The sequence below is a fragment of the Aulonocara stuartgranti genome (genome assembly GCF_965226115.1).
Source record: "Aulonocara stuartgranti genome assembly, chromosome: 14".
NCBI classification, from domain to species: domain Eukaryota; kingdom Metazoa; phylum Chordata; class Actinopteri; order Cichliformes; family Cichlidae; genus Aulonocara; species Aulonocara stuartgranti.
Window position 1 is genome coordinate 11,345,690 of NC_138950.1, and position 17,154 is coordinate 11,362,843.

At 38.8% G+C, this 17,154-nt stretch overlaps 2 protein-coding genes across 3 annotated transcripts; both read left to right on the forward strand.

The window, feature by feature from the left end:
• Positions 1 to 5,836: 5,836 nt before the first annotated feature.
• LOC309686973 (odorant receptor 131-2-like) lies at positions 5,837 to 9,433 on the forward strand (the record flags this gene model as incomplete). The annotated part of the gene is made up of 3 exons (XM_082501643.1): positions 5,837 to 6,539; positions 8,443 to 8,533; positions 8,611 to 9,433. Exons 2-3 carry the CDS (start codon positions 8,496 to 8,498, stop codon positions 9,431 to 9,433), a joined length of 861 nt encoding a protein of 286 aa, XP_082357769.1. The 5' UTR covers positions 5,837 to 6,539; positions 8,443 to 8,495.
• A 5,060-nt stretch (positions 9,434 to 14,493) lies between these two features.
• LOC309688069 (odorant receptor 131-2-like) lies at positions 14,494 to 16,562 on the forward strand. 2 transcript variants are annotated; one of them, XM_082503499.1, is made up of 3 exons: positions 14,494 to 14,514; positions 15,435 to 15,525; positions 15,603 to 16,562. In XM_082503499.1, the coding sequence occupies exons 2-3, from the start codon at positions 15,488 to 15,490 to the stop codon at positions 16,423 to 16,425; spliced, it is 861 nt and encodes a 286-aa protein (XP_082359625.1). In that variant the 5' UTR covers positions 14,494 to 14,514; positions 15,435 to 15,487; the 3' UTR covers positions 16,426 to 16,562. The 2 variants fall into 2 exon arrangements, with proteins under 2 accessions (XP_082359625.1, XP_082359624.1); XM_082503498.1 differs by having other exon boundaries at positions 15,435 to 16,562.
• Positions 16,563 to 17,154: the final 592 nt, after the last annotated feature.

A 17,154-nucleotide genomic window follows, 5' to 3' on the forward strand; every position in this document is an offset into this window, starting at 1 on the left:
TTTGAATCTGCTCTGTGAATAAAAACTATCATGTCTTGTCAGTATTTATAGTGACTCAGCACCACTCAATTACGCAAAAGGCATTGATCTGTTGACTGTCCCTGCAAATGTGCGTATTTGGTGTTATCTCTAAAACCCTGTAGATACGTGCAGGTTAGAGACCATTTGTGCTGGTTGTGGACTTTCTATCTTTTACTATGTCTATCACTGCTTAGGGTTTATATGTATGGCTAGATGTAGTTAATGGCAAAAAGTTTACCAACTTTCATTACATTTTAATTTGAAAAAAAAAAAGCAAAACAACTATTTTTACTCATACAATTTCCCACACCTGAAAAGGGGCTTTTATTTCATAATGTACAATTAGGGTTAGGGCAGAGCAGAAGATTGATAAAGCACAAGGGCCAAACTCTGTTTTTCATTTTTCATTATCATTTTTTGTAATGTTGCATAACTACAACGAAAGTCAGTAGCCACTACCTAGAACAACAAACTACTGGGAGTTGCATTGTGGGTAATATAGGTGTTTTGAACAGGCTTATTGAAGCTAGTAACTTCAAATGAAACCACCCCAGGTTAACACAAGAGCCAAAGATTGGAAGTAGGGCTGTTGTGCATGCTCACATTGGTGAGGAAATGAGACAGGAGAGACCAAGGATTGAGTGAAAATAATTAGGGAATTACAGGTAAAGCAAGACAAAGGTAGCAAGAAAAAAACAAAAGATGCATAAGGGAAAGTTTCCAAAATAGAAGGAAGTGACTGTAAGTTGTGTACCACATCTGGTCATGGCACACTATACTCCTTGAAGAGGTAGATTTGTCACAATTCGGGTAGACTGTGGTGCATATGTAGTGCATTTGCTGTCTGTGCCTAACGTCAGCATTTCTTCATCAACTACCACTGTGAAAATCACTATGTTGTGTGTAATTTATGGTACTGCAAATCTATCACTTTGCATACAGATTTCCATACAGACTCATAGGGAGAGGGGTTTTCACTAACTGCATGTCACTGAGTGTAAATGGCCTATACATCAGTCGAACGGTTGACAAATGGACTGAAATAGGGAAGAGAGCAATATTGAAGTTCACTAAGAATGTGAAAAGTATGCAAAAACATCAACGATTGAAAAAATACAGAACATAACTGAAACAGATATTTGGTTTATTTCTGCTGCACTATTTTCAGACACTTTCTCGCCTCCCCCCCCCTTTTGGATCAAGTTAATCTTGTATGAACAATATGACATAAGTGCAGCACTGAGTCCATTGTTTTGTACAAGTCATCTAAACTGTGTTCAAAACAAACAATGTTAAAATAGAAAGTTTTAATTACTAATGCAAATCTTAAGATATCAAATATGCCAAGATGAATTTTGGCAGGTAGTTTTTCAAAATGATGCACAAAACATTACAAATGTTTTCTTTTCCAAAATAAACTTTTTGTGTTGGAATCCAAAAAGAGACTACAGTTGTTTATGGTGGAGAAAGAGGGCCTCAGTTGGGAAATGAGGAACTGCTGATGTCATAAGCAGAGATGGGCAGTAACGCGTTACTTGTAACGCGTTACTGTAATCTGATTACTTTTTTCAAGTAACGAGTAAAGTAAGGGATTACTATTGCAAAATCGGTAATTAGATTACCGTTACTTTCCCGTAGGAACGCTGCGTTACTGCGTTACTAAAACCGTGATTTTTTTTGCGAGAATGTCTCATGACAGTGACGTAAGCAAGTGCGACGTTGGTGACAGCAGCTGTGTGCAGATCAACAATGGATAATATATCGAGTGCGGGAGAGAGTATGAGCGTGCAGCGTTTAAAGTGTGGAAGTACTGACCTTACTTTGAGTTTGATTCCATAAAAAGTGACAAAAACATTAGCGTCCATCGTGCGTGGGAAGAAAACTTCTTTTTACAGCGAAAAAAAACCCTAAACTTCCGAGCAAGCACCGAGTAGCTACGACGTGATGGGAAACTCACAGAGACACTCGCGCGGATTCTTCAACTGACCACAGCACACCTACACCAGGGTAACCCTCCGCCTACCCTGCTCCTGCTTTACAGGTGAAAATAGAGCAAAAGGACCGCTGAGTCTTTGACTTTATTTATTTTCTGCTGTGTTTTACTTGCATCTGTTTGAAAGAGTGAGTGAAAACACAAAAAATATTTTATTTTATGTGCTGGAATGTGTAGAAAATAGGTTTAAATGTTAAACTAATTTATTCAAGTCAGAGAATGTTGCATATAATTAAATGTTTTGCTTGATGCATAAAGTTAAAAGATTAAAACTGATAAAACAAGTTAAAAAAAGAGACTTTTCCATTTGATTACATTTTGTATGATGGATTATGTAGAAAAAGTAGAATTGGGCTGAAAGATCTATCACTTTATCACCTCTTCAGGTTGTAAATCGTGTTTTTAAAAAGTAACTAAGTAACTAAGTAACTAAGTAATTAATTACTTTTGAAAATAAGTAATCAGTAAAGTAACGGGATTACTTTTTGGGGGGAGTAATCAGTAATTAATTACTGATTACTTTTTTCAAGTAACTTGACCAACACTGGTCATAAGCTTCGGTTTTAATTTTTTTTTTCTTTGTAAGTACTGCATTAAATAAGCTGATATGATCAGATAATAAATTGACTTCAACAGGTTTAAAACTACTTTGAGGAAAATGACTGGAGAAACTATATACTTAGGTGTTGAATCTCAGGAAAACTTTACAACATGATGAGCACATTGGATGGTCATACAATTGGGCCAACACTGTAGCAAAATAATGCATCATTTCTTCGTCAAATCTGCATTACACACATACTTCACCTTCTCTGCGTTTCTCTCTGTGTGCCATTTAATGTTCCACTAAAACTCAACTGGCCAAAAGTCTGGCAATTGCCCTTTGTCTGATGCAATGAAAGTTATTTGCTGAGCTGGGTTCAAAAAACAGAAAGTTTGTTTTGGACAGAACTGTGGCCCAGTCCTCTGGGGTCCTCATTACTGACGCAGAACTTACGTAAACAGCTGACAAACCCCCATGAGCTGCTCTCTATAGAGTCAACTGGTTTGCCAAACAAAAAAAAACTTCGGGTTGCTCAATGGGACTCGAGAGCTTTGTGTTAATAATCAGCGAGTCTGTTAATTACTAAGCGGGGGACTTGGGACATGCCCTCTAACGGCCCTCTGGAGATTCAACACTCAATGAAGAAAAACCTCTTAATAGATTTCATCACCTTTTTTTAAAAAACAATACTGTTGTTGCACCTGCAGCTCTATGCTCTGATTACCAACTTGAGTGATGTTGTGCAAGAATGTTAAACATTGTCACAAAAAGATAATGCACTATGTCAAAGATACCACAGGTTTTGTGCCAGTAGGGTGTTTGCCATTTTTACAAGACCAGGACAAAAATCTAAGCAGCATATACTAGTACAGACCTGAAAATCACAGTTGGAGGATAAACAAAAATTAAATGGTGCATTGTGTTCAAAACATTCAGGCCATTCCTGCTGGAGTTCTGATATACAGAGGTCCACATATTTGTCCTCCTATCTGGCAAAAACATTACTTCTCATATGATACCAGCAATTATCATCGTTAAAACCTTACTGAACACTTAATCACATGTCTGAACATAATCCTGGACTTCATCAAGAGTCTGATGGTCTGTTTAAGTAGCTTTGAGCCATTGACAGTTTTGGACAATCCACTACAAACTAAGATAGTATGACCAGGTAGAGTAAACTTAGATTCTGGTAAAAACCCAAAGCCAAATCTTAGCTAGATGTCTAAATTCTTTACCAGTGATACTGCATTTAGAGCTGCCAGACCAAATGTGAGCAATAGTGTGCCATCTAGCCCACCAACCATTTTCCATTTTCCACTTTGTTAAAAATACTGACTGAAGGGGTTCAAACTCTAAAACATTTTATTTTATTGATAATCAAGCAAATTATTTTTAACTTGCAGCTAACTATACATTTTATCAAATGTTTTTTTAAATATAAAAAAACATCTTAAAGCATTAGATTCTTGTACTACATTTTCTTGCATTTTCTCTAACAATTATGTCCAACATATAACCAGAACTGGCCCACCAAATGTCCAATCTGTCATAGTGGATGGTTTACAAAATGTGGAAATTTTAAGAACAAAGTGGTGTGCATTTTGGACCTACATCTGCATTTTCATCAGTATCAGCATTTGTGGCTTTTCTACTGTGTTCGAGCCTTTTTCCGTGCCCTCAAAGTACAGCTTTTGGTACACATGAACCTTCATTGCATAAGAGGCTTCCAACATGGAGCCAAGTTCAGCAAACTTTTAAGCCTGTGGGATGGAAAAACACTGAGCTTAGGAAGGTAATTACTGTTCTGGTTTATGATCATTTAGGTGTTTTTTAATTCTTGGCTGTTGGTTTAAATATTTTATATATCTTGATTATGAAGGTTAACATATACATTAAATTCTTTGACCCTACAGTCTTTTCTAGGGATGGGTACCAGTATGCACCGGATAGTACCTGTTGCCTGTGTCCTTGTCTTTTGGGAAAATACTTTACACAAGTAATGGCTCAAAGAGGATTCCTTTTTTTTTTTTACTGTGCTGCAATTGTTTACTGGATTGTTTGTGCCATTAATTAGTGTCAACTAATTTTTATTCAATCTCCGCACAGGATATGCTTGTGAAGATGGAATATGGGGGAGAGCAGAAGTGCGTTGAAGTTCCACAAAGGGATGAATGAAGGACATGCATATTGTATTGAAGAAATAAGTGATGAGAATGCTGTTATTTGCATTTACCATGTCAGACCTTTTGATAAACAAAATTCTAATGAAGTGAGAACATGTATACTGTTACATCTTTCAGAAAATGTTTTGAAATTGTGGTGCACAGTTCAGAATAAATGTTTTTCAAAAACCATTGCATCTTTTTAGTAAATGTTTATTTCCAAAAGAAATTTCTAGAAGTTCAGAACAGTAAAATTCCCGCTTTTTAGAATGAATTTGTCACGGTTCTGGGTCCGTCGGACCCAGTAGTTTGAGTTTTATTATGTTTTGGTTTTAGTTTGCATCAGGGATTGTTTTCTTGTTCTCTTGTAGTGTTGATTATGATGATGTTTATTATTTGAGTTTCATGTTTCTGTGGTGTTTAGGATTTGTTCTTCAGTTGTGTCTGCTTAGTATTTGTCTAGCTCCATGTGCCATTTTCTGTCTGTCTCTCTATGTCGAGTTTGTGTCTTAGTGTGATGGTTGCTTGTTCCTGTTTTATTGTGATGGTCTGCGTCTCATGTGAGTGTGTTCAGTTTTACCTTTGTCTCGTCTTGTTGATTATTCCCAGCTGTGTCCACCACCTGTGTGTAATTCCCCTGTGATTCTCTGTGTATTTAAGTCATGTCTGCCGTCATTGTAGTTGCTGGTCCGTCTGTGTATTCCACCCTGCGTCATCTGTGTGTTTCCCTGCTGTCAACCGCCAAGTGTTTCTGTTCAGGTTCGTGTTCTGTAGTTAGTTTGTTCCCAGTCTAGTTAGTCATAGCTCCCTTTGCCGTTTGTATTTACTTTCATGCTCAATAAACCACCTTCACACCTTCACGACTGCCTGCGTTTGGATCCTCCTTCATTGCCTCCACACGGCTCACCTCACTCGCCGTGACAGAATTAGAAGATAACTCTTACGTAGTTAAACTAAAATACTCTTTGAGAGTTAATATATAAACTCTTAACACCAAGTGTTAAATTATCAACTCCAGACAGATTTGGTGTTTAACACTAAATCAGAGTTAACGTACCAACTCTCCAAAAAGAGTTAAATTAACACTCTCTGGTGTGGACCCATATAGACACTTTAATAGTGTTGAAATCAAATCCGACAGTGTTAATATGGACATGCTGGATTTGCTGTGTACACTTTGGATTCTAGCCAATCATTTTACCTTTCCAAGGATAGTAGGCAGGCCCAGGTACGTACATTCTTTTAGAGCAGAGCTACAGATTAAAAATGCCCAAGGCGAAGTGGTCAAAAGTCTGGCTGTACTTCACAGCAAAAGATGCAAACTCAGCAGCCTGCAACAAGTGCTTTAAGCTGATACTGTGCAAAGGAGGTAACACCTCGAATCTGATGAAACACCTGACGATGCATAGCGTTTTTTTAAAAGCCAAGAAATGCACCGTATTTGATAGCTTGCTGCGAGACCTCACACCGAGCGCATCTACTGCGGGTGTGGTGCCTGTTATCAGACCCGGAGTTAGCAACATCCCCCAAGAACCCGAAGAGGAGAGTCCTGGCCCCTAGCCCTGCCAGTGTAGCAGAAATGATGACGGATGATGATGGCAGCAGCAGCCGTTCTTCTCTGCGTGAGTAGCTTAATGTTGTTCGTGTGTAATTTACGTTGAGTAGGCTCACCACGTTATTACATTAATGCATGTAAGGTGAACTAGCAAACACCATCGTAGTTACATGCGGCTGTCCTCTTGTTTGATGGCAGATACTCCCTTCACCCTGGCCAAAAATGACCAAAGAAAAAGTGGGAAACAGCTAAACATGAGAGGTTTTTGGACAAAGTTTGTGTTTTTTCCATTGTTTAAGCACTGCTTCCAGCCAAAAGTGATACCATATATGCCCTATAGCTGCAGAAAAGGCTAACATTGTTATCTTTTTACAAAAAAACAGCTAAACATGAGAGGTTTTTGGACAAAGTTTGTGTTCTCCATTCTTTAAGCAGCGGTTTGAGCACTGTTTAAACACCTGCACCGTTTCAAAAGTACCGGTTTGGCACCGGTATCGGATAAAACCTAAACGATACCCATCCCTAGTCTTTTCAGGAGGACATTTAAAGGAAATAGCGTAGGACTGAGGCCTGATGATCTTAATGCTAGTCCCAAAAGCATGTTGCTAAAATGAAACTTTCCAGTAAAAAAATAATGATGACAGCATACTGTTTGTTACTTAACCATTATTAGTAGACATTTGTTCCTGTGCTTGCAAGCCAGGCTTGACACCCCAGCATAATTTCTTCTGTCTTTATATAGCAGCTACTGAAAAGCTAATGCTGAGACTTCCTATTATCTAAAACCACTGAATTGGACCACAACAGCTACAGCCATCTTTTTCATACAATCTGTGCTAGAAGGCATGATATATCAGTGCTTCAAAACCACATTTTGGGTCACTAGGTGAGGTCAAGGTAGCTACATTTATTTTATAATTGGAGTAAGAACTGTGCCTTTTAGTCAATTTAGAAAAATCTATAGAAGTTATGTCTTTTTTGTACTGTAAACAAATGCAGCCACACCCTCATTAGTCACACCCAGATTAAGGTCTAACTGTATATAATTTTGTTAGCAAAATTTATTAGGTAAAAAAACTCATCCTACTAAGACATTGCTACACCAAAAAATACTGCAAAGCTCAGATGATAATGATCTACATTTATTGTGGTTTTACTTAATACATTTTTACTTTTGCTATTGTATTTTGCTGCTCAGGAAAGCTCACTGGCTCACATACCCCTCCACTAAATATAATATAGTTTATATTCAGGGTATTTGTGTTTTGTACTGTTTAAAAAAAAGAACATTTACTTTTTTAATGTACGCTAATATTTTAGCACCAGTAATTGTGAAATTTTAATGATCTTTGTTGTCAATATGAGCAGTGAAATTAAAGTGAATTTAAGGAAAAAAAGTAAAAATACAAATTGATAACATTTAGTCAGTATCAACTGCTGCTTTTGATGCCTTACAACACAGGTGTCGGACTCCAGGCCCTGAGGGCCGGTGTCCTGCAGGTTTTAGATGTGTCCTTGATCTAATACAGCTGATTCAAATGGCTAAATTTCCTCCTCGAAATGTCCTGAAATTCTCCAAAGACCTGGTATTGATCTAATCATTTGATTCAGGTGTGTTGACCCAGGGTGAGATCTAAAACCTGCAGGACACCGGCCCTCGAGGCCTGGCGTTTGACACCCCTGCCTTACAATATAGAATCACTTGTCTGTTTAACTTCCTTTCATGGATCCTGTGATAAAAGGTGCTTTATCCTTTTCCCCTACAGTAATCTGTAGTTAATGAGAACCATGATGCTTAATGACGATAGCATGAAATTAATATATCTCTGGGGAATCAGCACTGAGTCAAACATAAGATAACCGATGCCAAACAGATCAGACAAGAGAAGACCATCTTTGACACTTTGATTGCTGAAAACATGTTGTGTGCTGAGAAGAAGAGAAATCTGAGCTCTTCTAACAGACAAAGTCATTGTTATTAGGTGAGCGAGGCACTGTCTCATTTTAATGGGTAAATGGTTTGTATTACAGGGTGATTTGACTTTACTGATTATTTTATTAACATGAGGCAGCTAATTTCTGTTGTAAATGTAAATGATAGTATGCATTATGTTTTATTTTATCTTCTGTATATGGAAGTTTAAGTTGTGCTTTTTTTTAACAGGTGTGCTGCAACTTAAAGCTGCAGAATGCAGAATCTGACTGAACTCCCTTTTAATGCAACTTCCCAGAAAAGCCTGTCTGTTATCATCAAAGTATGTGCAGTTATCCCCTTCTTCTGCACCTTCCTCTTCTGCATTGTTGTCATGCTGCATGTGTTTGCATCTCACAGGCAGTTCCTAAACACTCCACGTTACATCCTGTTTGCCCACATGTTGATCAATGACACCCTGCAGCTTCTGTCCTCTGTGCTGCTTTTCCTACTTGTAATGGGTCAGGTAAAATTTCCCATTTTCTATTGTGTTCCTCTGCTGTTCATATCCACTGTTACTTATCAGAACACACCTTTAATCCTGGCTGCAATGTCCCTGGAGCGTTATGTTGCCATCTTCTATCCCCTGCAGCGCCCGGCCATCTGGCGCTCAGGCCGTATCTGGATCATTAATCTTTGTCTGTGGCTTACAAGTTGCATGTTCCACATCATTGAGTACTCCATCAGAAAACAGCGTCCTGCTGTAGATGTCCTCTCTACACCTGTACTCTGCAAAAATATACTTATCAACTCATCTCCAATCCAAGCATTATTCAGAACTGCTGTGAGTGTGATGTTCTTTGCAGTTGTGGCTGTTGTCATCTTCTTCACATATGTGAGAATCCTGCTGGAAACCAGGAAGCTGAGACAGGACAGAGTATCTGTGAATAAAGCCAAGCACACTGTGCTGCTGCACGGCTTTCAGCTGCTTCTGTGCATGTTGGCTTTCACGCTCCCCATCACTGAAAGTCTCACATTGTTATACACTAACTGGCCAGTGGAAGACATTGCCTTTTTCAATTATTTCTGTTTTATCCTAATCCCACGCTTTCTTAGCCCACTCATCTACGGCTTCAGAGATCACAGTCTGAGGGGCTACATTGGGAAAACATTCCTCTGCTGCTTAGACACAGTCAAGCCCCATTTCAGAAGCAAACAGCAGGACAGCTTGTCTGCTTTATGAAAAAAACAGTTTAGACTCCTGCAGAAAACCTGTTCAGAGTATCTGCATCTCTGTCTGTCGGTTGCCCGAATGAACACTAATGAACAGCAATTTTTTATGCTGTGATTATTTTTTTCATTCACACTGGCCATGAACAGATTCCTTCTTATACTGCACGTGGAACAAACTAATATCATGAAGTGACAGTAAGTGGAAAAAGTTACACTGAAGCGAAAACAAACTCTTTGTATTACTGTTCCTCCTCTAAAGCTCAACATATATACATGTGTATATATAAATGCTAAATTAAGATATCCACTTTATTTGTCTGATTAATATGTTTCTAAAGCTTCATATTACCTTCACATATTTTTGCACAGAACAGGGAATCTGACTCATGAAAGGGGCTCTGTAATTATCAGGTAAATATTTACAGTAAATAAAAAAAAAAATTCCAGTGGTAATTTGAGCACATAAATATTGATTTGACTTCTTTTCCTTAAAAAGGCCAATAAAAGGTGTCTAAAATCTTAATAAGAAACTCGTCATGTTGGTCATGTGTTTGTGTCAGATTGCATGTTTGACTAAAAGTGTGATATTTGCACTAATAAATGTTTGACAACTCCATTACATCCCTAACCTACAATAGTTGTTTGAGTTTAGAGCGAATCTCAGAAAATACTTTTTTATTCTTGTTTCAATTTTGTCACTTTGTTAACAAAAATAAGTGCAACACTAAAAGATGTCCCTTTATACTGGAAGGAAATTCTATAAAATTGTGATAAAATGTCTTTATCATCTCAGTTTCATTTTTTAACACATTATCATGAAATCATCTTAAACTGCACTCTGGTTTAAAAAGTTGTCTTGATCAGCACTGGGGAAAATGTTCCCGATCTGAAATTAGTGAAAATGACCTTTTGAGCGAAGGATTTATTGATAATTTTGACATTAGTAATTTAATATGTAAATAAGATTTAAAAAATGAACTGGCTAAATCTCTCGGACTGTCTGTGAAAACAATCATGACCCCAAATGTTTTAGAGATCTAAGGCTGTTAAACATAAACCAGCAGAGACTAAAAATCTGTGCCAGAACCATCAGACAAGATTACTCAATTGTGGGAGTGAATTTAGCAGAACTTTTGAATGCATATGTTGCACATATTAAGATGAATTGAAACCAGTGTAGCTTTGTGAGTTTGCCTTTACTGCAAATGTATAGACATAGTGCGTTGTTACACATTTGTACAATCTCACACAGCTCATTCAGGCTCACTGCCTTTGTCCTGCAGATGTCGCTGTGATTCCAAACACGGTTTTTAAACTGTTTTTAGGAGCAGATGATTTCTCTTTTATTTTCAGATTTTAAAATACTGACTTCACAGTAAAACGTAACAAAATATTGCAAATATATATGTATGTATATATATATATATATATATATATATATATATATATATATAGCAAAAATATATCGCATTATTTGCTCAGACTGAACTTATTTAATCAGAAACAGCATCCTTGACAACCCCATAAATCTGATGATATTGGTGAGCACATGAACGCAAATTAATCGTTCTGAATGAATCCAGGCTGTATGTATGATATGATGAACAGAGGGCGAAGACGGATCTCAGATCAGCTGAGAGCCTGCTCCAAATGCAGAAGCGGTACTGTTCAGCAAAAACGGGGAGACGCAATTAAAGTCAATGGAGAGGCTTGTATAAACCTTATATGTATGATATTATTAAAAAAATGCAGAAAAAATAGATTTAAGGTTTTTGTGGCTTTATTTCACTATGTTGGATGCAGGATCACTGATACAAAACATACTAAGTCACTTCCCGCTAATTTATACAAATAACTCAATAGTTCTTCTGTGGAAGTGTTTCTAATTTTGTGAAGGAATCTTTTGGTCACGAGAAATCAAACTTTGGCTTGATTGTGTCGTGGTCTGGGTGAGTGCTGGGGTTTTTCCACTGAGCCACAGTTCCACCCCTGGGTGGATTCGCTGCTTTCCTGCATGTCTCCACACCTGCTGGCAATTGAGCTGCCAGTACTTAAGACCAGCGGTCACCACTCCTCTTCGCTAAGTCTTCAGCTAATCACAGTTAGTGCGGGTCACCATAGTAGTTCACTGAAAGAGATTTTGTTTGCAAGAGGATTATCTTCAACCTGTGCTTTTTCTTCCATCAGCTATCCTGTTGTCTGCCACCTCCATCTCCTGGCAATACACACTTTCATCCTGAAGCTAGTTTGGCAGCTCTTTGCGTCACAGCACCTCTCGGATTCACTCACCTGCCTGGTGAATGTTTCTTTATGGTTCACACTCACCAGGATTTACAGACTCAGTCACTAAAACTTGTCTCCTCTCTTTCTAGTGTTCAGAGCCTCCAGGTCATGTTTCCTGCCCCTTGCCCCTGTACATATCCCCTCGTCACAATTCTCTAGTGCTTTCGTAAATCTAGTGTTTCTCATAGTTTAGCGTCACTCCTGTTTACCACCGTAATTGAAGTCCCATGTTATTCCTCATAGCTCACAGTATTTGTCAGGTACGGAAGAGGATTAGGGCCACTGGAGAGGAGAGAAAAAAAAAAAAGAATTCTGACTTTAATCTCAGAATTATTTATTTATTTTTTTCCCCCCAGTGGCCCTAATCCTCTTCCGTAGTCAGGCCCTAGGAAATAAAGTTCTGTTTATTACGCTCGTCCGTGCCTGTGTGTATGATCTGTATTTGAATCTGGTTGTCGGGTTCGGCCTTGGCCGTGACAGATTGTGGTGGATTTTTGCAGTGTTTGAGCTGGAATAAGCTCAATATTTATGGTATTTATATGAGATACGGGTTTCCTGAAATCAGTCTAATATTCTAATTGATACTTTGCCCATGGAGGACTTTGGCAGATGTTAATTTAATACTTTATACCCAGAATTTGTATCTTTTTTTCATATTGTTCCTTTCGTCTGGTGAAAATAAGGTTTTGTGCATAAAAATGCTATTTTTATTATTGAGTTTTTATTTTCAGTCTGAAGACCCTGTTTAACAATACTGTATCTTCACACAGTTTTTATGCCAAAGTATTCGACCTGCACACAGAACTTTACAAAGGTCCAGCGGTCGCAATGGCCAACCCTCTGGTGGCTTGTACTTTGATCAGAACTCTTCATTCAGAGTGGCTGAATGTTGTCTACAGCAATGAAGCCCTCAAGAACCTACAAGGCTGCCCCTCTGCCTTCTTCAAAGACACATCTGTCCCCTCATCTCCGCTGTTGCCACCCAACCCCTCCCCATTCACCTTTTGCCTCTCTGCTGTCCAGTCCTCAGGTCCAGTTACAAGGAGGAAGAGGCTAATTTTGAAACTGGAAGACCTTAAGACTTTTCCCAAAGGTCTTCCCAAAAAGTTGATTCTGTTCATCTGGTCGTGACGTTTTCAGTGGGAGAAACATTTCGTCACTCATCCAGGGGACTTCTTCAGTCTCAGCCGACTGTAGGTTTCCCCAACTTTATAAACAGAACATTTGGATAATGACTGAAACCGGCACCACTGATTAATAATGGGTGGAAGGTCAGTTTATTGATCATTAAAATGCAAATTGATTAGTCACCACTGATCAATGGCCATGAGTACCATTCACAGAGAGTGACTTGTACTCAATGGCTGCAATCACAGTACTGTAAGATGGTGAAAGATGTACCCTTAGGCCCCTCCTCGATTCAGAGATGGTCTTTCCCTTTTCATGTGTCCATCCTCATCGTTGGAAGACTGTCCACTGGCCTGTAGGTGTAAATGGACTGCGGAATCCTGGCCTGACGAGTTAGCTCTTCTGTGTTGTGCCATCTTCTTAGCCAGAGGTCGTTTGGTTTCCCTGATGTATAAATCACTGCAATCCTCCTGGCACTTACTGTAACAGCATACGCTATATTACCATATTAGAGGCCAGATCCTTGGACCAGATTTTGCTGCAGTGTGTTTTGGGGTTGGAAAGCAGAGGAAACAGAGTAATATAAGTGGCACTCACAGCAACTGTTGAATTTGCATATCAGAAGATGAAGAAACTGACCGTACAGCCCATTGTTTGTCAGTGGTGCTCATTTCAGGCATTGTGCATATGTACTGTTTATAAAGTTGGAGAACCCTGCAGTCAGCTGAGACTGAAGAAGTCACTTGGCTGAGCAACAAAACTTTTCTCCCATCCAGATAAACAGAATAATTTAGAGGGGGTTTCCATACCTGGATGACTGAACATGCATCAAGACAATGTAAACTTTGTGACTATAACACTGACAGTATTATGAGGGAATTGCTTTGCTGGTCCAGGTAAAATTGCACTGCATGTGGCACAAAATGAGTCCTGCTTTATTACATTGTTAGTAAGAAACACTTAAAGGCCCATGTTTTACTCTTAGCTCAGAGTGAATATGATAATATAGTAAACTTGTTTTGTACTAAACCTAAAAGCTGGATTAAACTAAAAGGAAAAACTATGAACAGACAAATTAAAAATACTTTGATGCAACTGTGTAGAAAATAATTATAAAAAATGATACAGAAGTCTGCCTTAAATTAACCTTTCAATAACCCTACACTGACAGGCTCAATATGAAAGAGGCCTCACCAACATCCCCACATCACAAACTGACTTCCACAGTCATTCTTAAAATTTAGTTGTACATAAATGTGGTCAAATGCCATCGCCCAGACGTTCACAAGCAGTTTATACAAGAAACAGCTGGCCCAATTAACCATGATCATTTGCAAGGTGTCCATTCAACAAAGTCAGTGTAATGTGAGGGCCAAGAGAGAGAGTTGGACCCCAAAAGCAGACACAACAGACCAAGATTTCCAAACACTGAAATCTTTATTCATCACAAAGAGGTCTGGGATAAGAGCAGGGCATTGAAAGGTAATCATGCAGGTGCAGCAGCAACTGTAACAGAAGGAGAGGAGGGTTATAAGCAGGCACTGAGAAAGATCGAGGATATTGCTGGGAGAAGTGTTGAGTCAGAGTTTGCGTGAAGAATAAAGTACGAAGGATCCAGGAGGGGCTTTTGCTGGGTGAGTGTCAATGGAGATGAGTGACGGCGGGCAGGACGGCAGGCAGGTGAGTTCTTTGATCCTTTTCAGATTTCCAATGAGCAATGGGTTGGCAGCAGCAGGTGAGTAGTCACGGGTAGCAGATCTGCTCCAGGAAATCCGAGGAAAGAACTGGTTAGTGTGGGTTAGTGTGGGATCCAGAAATGCCAAAGACTGAAGACAAAGAGAACAATAGATTAACACAGGATGTTACAAAGTTTAAACGAAGCATTGAGGCTGATTTACTGCTAAAGAATAGCTGACAAACTGGCGAAGACTAGAGGTGTGAGCTGGTCCTAAATACAGGTGAGCTAATTACTTACGATGCACTGCAGGTGAGGAGAAGAGGACGCATGAAACTGGGGGTGGAGATGGAGCTTGGTGCTCTGAAAAGGAAAAAACAATTTGTAGAAATACAAATTGAGAACATTTTTCCTAATTTGACTGTTGCAACTGCTGCTTTGGATGCCTTGCGATATAGAATCACTTGTCTGTTTAACTTCCTTTCATGGATCCTGAAATAAAAGGTGCTTTATCTTTTTCCCCTACAGTAATCTGTAGTTAATGAGAACCATGATGCTTAATGACGATAGCATGAAATTAATTTATCTCTGGGGAATCAGCACTGAGTCAAACATAAGATAACCGATGCCAAACAGATCAGACAAGAGAAGACCATCTTTGACACTTTGATTGTTGAAAACATGTTGTGTGCTGAGAAGAAGAGAAATCTGAGCTCTTCTGTCAGACAAAGTCATTGTTATTAGGTGAGCGAGGCACTGTCTCATTTTAATGGGTAAATGGTTAGTATTACAGGGTGATTTGACTTTAATGATTACTTTATTAACATGAGGCAGCTAATTTCTGTTGTAAATGTAAATGATAGTATGCATTATGTTTTATTTTATCTTCTGTATATTGAAGTTTAAGTTGTGCTTTTTTTAACAGGTGTGCTGCAACTTAAAGCTGCAGAATGCAGAATCTGACTGAACTTCCTTTTAATGCAACTTCCCAAAAAAGCCTGTCTGTTATCATCAAAGTATGTGCAGTTATCCCCTTCTTCTGCACCTTCTTCTACTGCATTGTTGTCATGCTGCATGTGTTTGCATCTCACAGGCAGTTCCTAAACACTCCACGTTACATCCTGTTTGCCCACATGTTGATCAATGACACCCTGCAGCTTCTGTCCTCTGTGCTGCTTTTCCTACTTGTAATGGGTCAGGTGAAATTTCCCGTTTTCTACTGTTTTCCTCTGCTGTTCATATCCACTGTTACTTATCAGAACACACCTTTAATCCTGGCTGCAATGTCCCTGGAGCGTTATGTTGCCATCTTCTATCCCCTGCAGCGCCCGGCCGCCTGGCGCTCAGGCCGTATCTGGATCATTAATCTTTGTCTGTGGCTTACAAGCTGCATTTTCCTCATAATCGAGTACTCCATCGGAAAGCAGCGTCCTGCTGTAGATGTCCTCTCTACACCTCGACTTTGCATATATTTACTTATCAACTCATCTCCAATCCAAGCATTATTCAGAACTGCTGTGAGTGTGATGTTCTTTGCAGTTGTGGCTGTTGTCATCTTCTTCACATATGTGAGAATCCTGCTGGAAACCAGGAAGCTGAGACAGGACAGAGTATCTGTGAATAAAGCCAAGCACACTGTGCTGCTGCACGGCTTTCAGCTGCTTCTGTGCATGTTGGCTTTCACGCTCCCCATCACTGAAAGTCTCACATTGTTATACACTAACTGGCCAGTGGAAGACATTGCCTTTTTCAATTATTTCTGTTTTATCCTAATCCCACGCTTTCTTAGCCCACTCATCTACGGCTTCAGAGATCACAGTCTGAGGGGCTACATTGGGAAAACATTCCTCTGCTGCTTAGACACAGTCAAGCCCCATTTCAGAAGCAAACAGCAGGACAGCTTGTCTGCTTCTTGAAAAAAAAACAGTTTAGACTCCTGCAGAAAACCTGTTCAGAGTATCTGCATCTCTGTCTGTCGGTTGCCCAAATGAACACTGAGTAATTTTTTATGCTGTGATTATTTTTTTCATTCACACTGGCCATGAACAGATTCCTTCTTATACTGCACGTGGAACAAACTAATATCATGAAGTGACAGTAAGTGGAAAAAGTTACACTGAAGCGAAAACAAACTCTTTGTATTACTGTTCCTCCTCTAAAGCTCAACATATATACATGTATATATAAATGCTAAATTAAGATATCCACTTTATTTGTCTGATTAATATGTTTCTAAAGCTTCATATTACCTTCACATATTTTTGCACAGAACAGGGAATCTGACTCATGAAAGGGGCTCTGTAATTATCAGGTAAATATTTACAGTAAATAAAAAAAAAAATTCCAGTGGTAATTTGAGCACATAAATATTGATTTGACTTCTTTTCCTTAAAAAGGCCAATAAAAGGTGTCTAAAATCTTAATAAGAAACTCGTCATGTTGGTCATGTGTTTGTGTCAGATTGCATGTTTGACTAAAAGTGTGATATTTGCACTAATAAATGTTTGACAACTCCATTACATCCCTAACCTACAATAGTTGTTTGAGTTTAGAGCGAATCTCAGAAAATACTTTTTTATTCTTGTTTCAATTTTGTCACTTTGTTAAAAAAAAAAATAAGTGCAACACTAAAAGATGTCCCTTTA